Below are 4,168 nucleotides of genomic sequence, written 5' to 3' on the forward strand. Positions count from 1 at the left end.
TCTATGAGTATGAGGATATGGACCACAGTCCCTGATGACAGAGAATAGACATTGCTACAGAACCTGATCATGGTGAAGAAGATGGCAAAATAGTACAACTCCCAAGTCCCAACAGTCACATGATCAAAATTTTAAATTTTGTTGCAGAGATAAAGCATTGTCTGTATGAATTCTCAACCATCTATTTAGTGAGCCCCTACTTAAAATTGGGCAGTCTATCTGGTTTTAGTTAATCGTTTTGGGCTCTAAATTTCATAAATGGGTTCAGGTTCAGAGACTCACCTATGAATCACAAGTTGCCAAGGACCATTTATATATATATATATATATATATATTTTTTTTTCTATTTTCATTCTTATCCCTTTATTTTATCTTTTCCCTTGCTGTAAGGAAATGAATTTGTTTTGTGAATCTGTCATCTAGTCAAGTAGCAATAAATGATAATTATCATATGGACAATGCATAGGTGTGGAAAATCTACGCACCATAAAGTGAATTGCGTATAAAATAAAGAGTTTTGTTAACGTGTGTCTTCTACTTAAAATAAAAGAATCTAGTCATCTTTTATAAAGAATCAAGTTAATTTCATTTAATAACTAAAAAAAAGAGAGTTACTTACAATTTAAAATTCATATTTTTTTAGTTTTTTGTTATTTTCCAATGTGAGTGCGATTTAAAGTCTTTTTAATAAGTGCACAAAAGTACCCAATTAACAAAAGCCATAAAAGAATGTTAAACAAAGACCACAATTCCCAATCTCAAAAAGAAAGGAAAAAAAAAAACAATTTAGTTTTGTTACATAATAGTTTTTATAATATTTTTTACATTATGGTTGCATTATAAATATTTTAAATACGTATTTTCACAACACTTTTTAAATTATAATTTTTACATTATTTTGAATAATAATATTCATACACTTCTACCAAACAAGTCAAGCCAGTATTTTCAAGTATAATTTTACAAATATGAAAAAAAAGTCATGTATCTAGGCTTTTTTTTCTTTTTCTTTTTTTGTGAATAGGGTCATGTATCCCAGCATTATTGAAAAAGAAAATACTTGACAAACCATTGTGATCTTGTGTAGTTTTGGAGAATTTGAACCATCTACCTGAATTGTGATCTTGTGCATAGCTTTGGAGAATTAATGAAAGGAATATAAAAGTCCGTGAAAAAATCAGAATTCCGATATATGTTAGTTTTTATCACTGAATCGTGACAAGACATTCTGTTTAGCTATCTTTTAGCAGGATTCACTTTTAACAGATTTAACGGCCAACTGTTGAGCTAACCAGAGACAGCCTTAGCATAGAAAACTGTTATCTGGACAAAGCCATGGAAACTAGTGCAAGTTGGAACAGTATATGAGAGGGAAAGTGAAAGTGCAAGTAAGAAAAAAAAAATGGGGTAAAATATTAAAACCCCAAAGTATCATTAAATATTAGATCTCTCTCACAGGGTACATTGGTACAACTCCAACCCCAACTCACTGTGAGAACAATTTAAAAACTTTCAATATCTACAAATCTAAACCCAGATACACAATACTCATGGGTTTTTCACATCTTTGGGTTAATACTTAAAAAAGTTATAAAAAAGAAAAAAGAAAAAGTAGAAAATTAGAACAGAGAGAAGCAGTGAAAGCAGCTTCATCTTCAGCTATTTTTTTTTTTCCTTTCCTCCAAAAACCAAACTAGGCCTAAGTTGGGTCCGTCTAAATCTTTCATCTGAGCATGGATGTTAGAGATTGAAAGACAACTTCTTCACAAGGAATTGTGAGACCCATCTCGTGGTTGAAGCCAAATTCTTCTTCAGCATCTTTAAGCAGGCTTTGGAACTCAGGGTAGTTCAAGTAAGAGATTGGGACAACATATCTGCTTCTTTTTGCTCCAACATAAACAACAAAATGGCCCTTTGGTACGTCCAAAGGGAGGCCTTGTTCATCATAGTCACGTTGCTTCTTTCCTAAGCTTGAACACCTCTTGAGGATTTGCTTGAGTACTGCAGTTTGAGGCAGTTTTTGTGATTTGTTGATGGCCATTTTTGGGAGAGTTATGAGCTTAGTTTTGGCTGTTTAAGAGAGAGAGATTGAGAGATTGGAGAGAGAGTGGAAGAGTTAAGGAAGGTGGTGTGAACTTGGGGTGGGGATGTGTGGGGGTATTTAAGGTGAGACTAAGAGGAAGAGAGAGAAACAAAGTCATGTGGGGGTGTAAGAGCAAAAGACAACACCTATAGGTGTTTTAGGGGTCCGTGTGAGCTTAAGGACATGTTTGGGGCCAATCCCATTGGGGATTACTCCCCATTGTTGCCCTGCCAAAGGACAACTTGGTCCCTCTCTCTCTCTCTCTCAACTTTGGTAGTTCATGTTCCATCCTAGGTGAATAATTTCTGAAAAATATATATCTTTTTTTTAATTTTTTGATAAAAAGTATTTAAAAATATTTTTTTAAACAAATAATATTTTTTTTATCAGCACATGAAAGTTTATGTGAAAAAATTGATGTTAGAATATAAAAGCCCCTATAAAAATGGTTTAAATCATTGCCTAAGTTTTACCCCCTCCAAAACTCTCATTTGATTTATACTTGCAAATAAGTGTATGTTTGACATTAACTTATTTAATATTTTATTGAAAGTGTTTTAAAGTATTCTTGTATTTAAAAATAATAATATTTTAAAAAGTTATATGTAAATTTTTTTTTTTTAAATTATCAAAAAAAAAAATTCTATAGAAAGTTTTAAATCAATCATCCCCGTGACAAACTAACACTAATAATGTAAATTTTTGTCTTTTACTGTACAAACAGTTTGAGCAGCATCCCATCCATTTCCTATGTTACTTTTTCATCATTTTGGGTAAACAAATTATGGTAGGTTTCCTTTTACTTAAGTACTTTAAATTCTCCTTCCGGGGAGTACTTTTTTGCCTTGGGTAAAAAGAAAATGCCGATCTTGGAAATATATATAGCTGTACGCCTGTACCCCGATCTCTATTCATGACTGATTTAAAGTACTTTTTAAGATTTTCATGTTTGCTGCTAAACTCAATTACCGTGTCCCTTTCTGTTTGGGTTTATTTGGGGTTAGTTGACACAATCTTCCACTATCTTGTTTCAGCTTTGAAATTATCCCAAGCACTAGGAAAATATTTTCATCTTGTCTCCCACACTTCTTACTTCTCTCTCAAATAATTAACTTGCAAGTAGCATGCTAATTAAAATTCGGTCCAGTTAATGTATGCCTTTAGGCATACCTTAATCATTCATTTTGAAAATGTTTTTGTGGGAAATTAAAAAAGCTGTCAAAGCAGTTAATCTCTTTTTCATTTTTTCATAAAAAGTTTCTTAAAATGGTTTGCTAATATATGTCCTAAGGATACACGTTAGTAAAAACCATTAAAATTTTATGATTTCCTCCACAATTCTTAAAAAGAATATGATTATCCTAATTGTTGTTAGGGAAAAAGAGACTTTTGGAGAGATCACCAAAAACTTGATGATATTCAATTATACATTTTCTATCCAAAATCTTAGCTGACCTAACTTAATTTCAATTTACCATCAAATTTTCCTTTCAAGTTTTTTTTTTCTTCTTTATGTTGCTTATTTATTTCTGTGTAAGTTTGTTTTTAAAACATTAGAATTTCTAAAATACAACCATATCTTAACTGATTTTCAGTAAATAACAATAAACAATCGACCAAAAAAAAAAACTAATCTAAACACATAAGTTACCCACTAAGAGCTTTATAACTCAGCTGGTTAGTACTTTAGGTGTTTTCAACGGCAACATCTATAATTTAAAGCCCTAGACTCCTAACAATTGATGTATAAAAAAATTCATAAATTAATATTACCCTTCTTCTTCTTCTTCTTTTTCTCAATGTGAATGTGATATTTTTTTTAAATATTTAATAAAAAAATAAATCTTTGACTCAAGCGATGAAGGTGATGCATATATAACACTCGCAATCGTCTTTAACGCAAAATTTTCAGAGAATTGAGTTTAGGTTTGCATCCGATTATATACCAATGATTCATTTTCTTTAATTTGTTTTAATTATATATGAGAGAGACAACTCTCACACACACACAAACATTGATATTATACAAAAACTTCATGCATAGTTGATTGCTGATTTTCTCTTTTTTTTTTTTAATTAAAAAT

At 31.0% G+C, this 4,168-nt stretch overlaps 1 protein-coding gene across 1 annotated transcript; it reads right to left on the reverse strand.

Annotated features, from left to right (window-relative positions):
- Positions 1–1,396: 1,396 nt before the first annotated feature.
- Positions 1,397–2,207, reverse strand: LOC112012041 (protein SMALL AUXIN UP-REGULATED RNA 12). Its single transcript, XM_024044402.2, has one exon. It carries the CDS (start codon positions 2,040–2,042, stop codon positions 1,725–1,727), a length of 318 nt encoding a protein of 105 aa, XP_023900170.1. The 5' UTR covers positions 2,043–2,207; the 3' UTR covers positions 1,397–1,724.
- Positions 2,208–4,168: the final 1,961 nt, after the last annotated feature.

Source organism: Quercus suber, unplaced genomic scaffold, assembly GCF_002906115.3.
Source record: "Quercus suber isolate HL8 unplaced genomic scaffold, Cork oak 2.0 scaffold_65, whole genome shotgun sequence".
In the NCBI taxonomy this organism is placed as follows: Eukaryota; Viridiplantae; Streptophyta; class Magnoliopsida; order Fagales; family Fagaceae; genus Quercus; species Quercus suber.

Coding starts and splice junctions, on each gene's coding strand:
- LOC112012041 (XM_024044402.2), bottom strand. CDS start 2,042: ATGGCCATCAACAAATCACAAAAACTGCCTCAAACTGCAGTACTCAAG.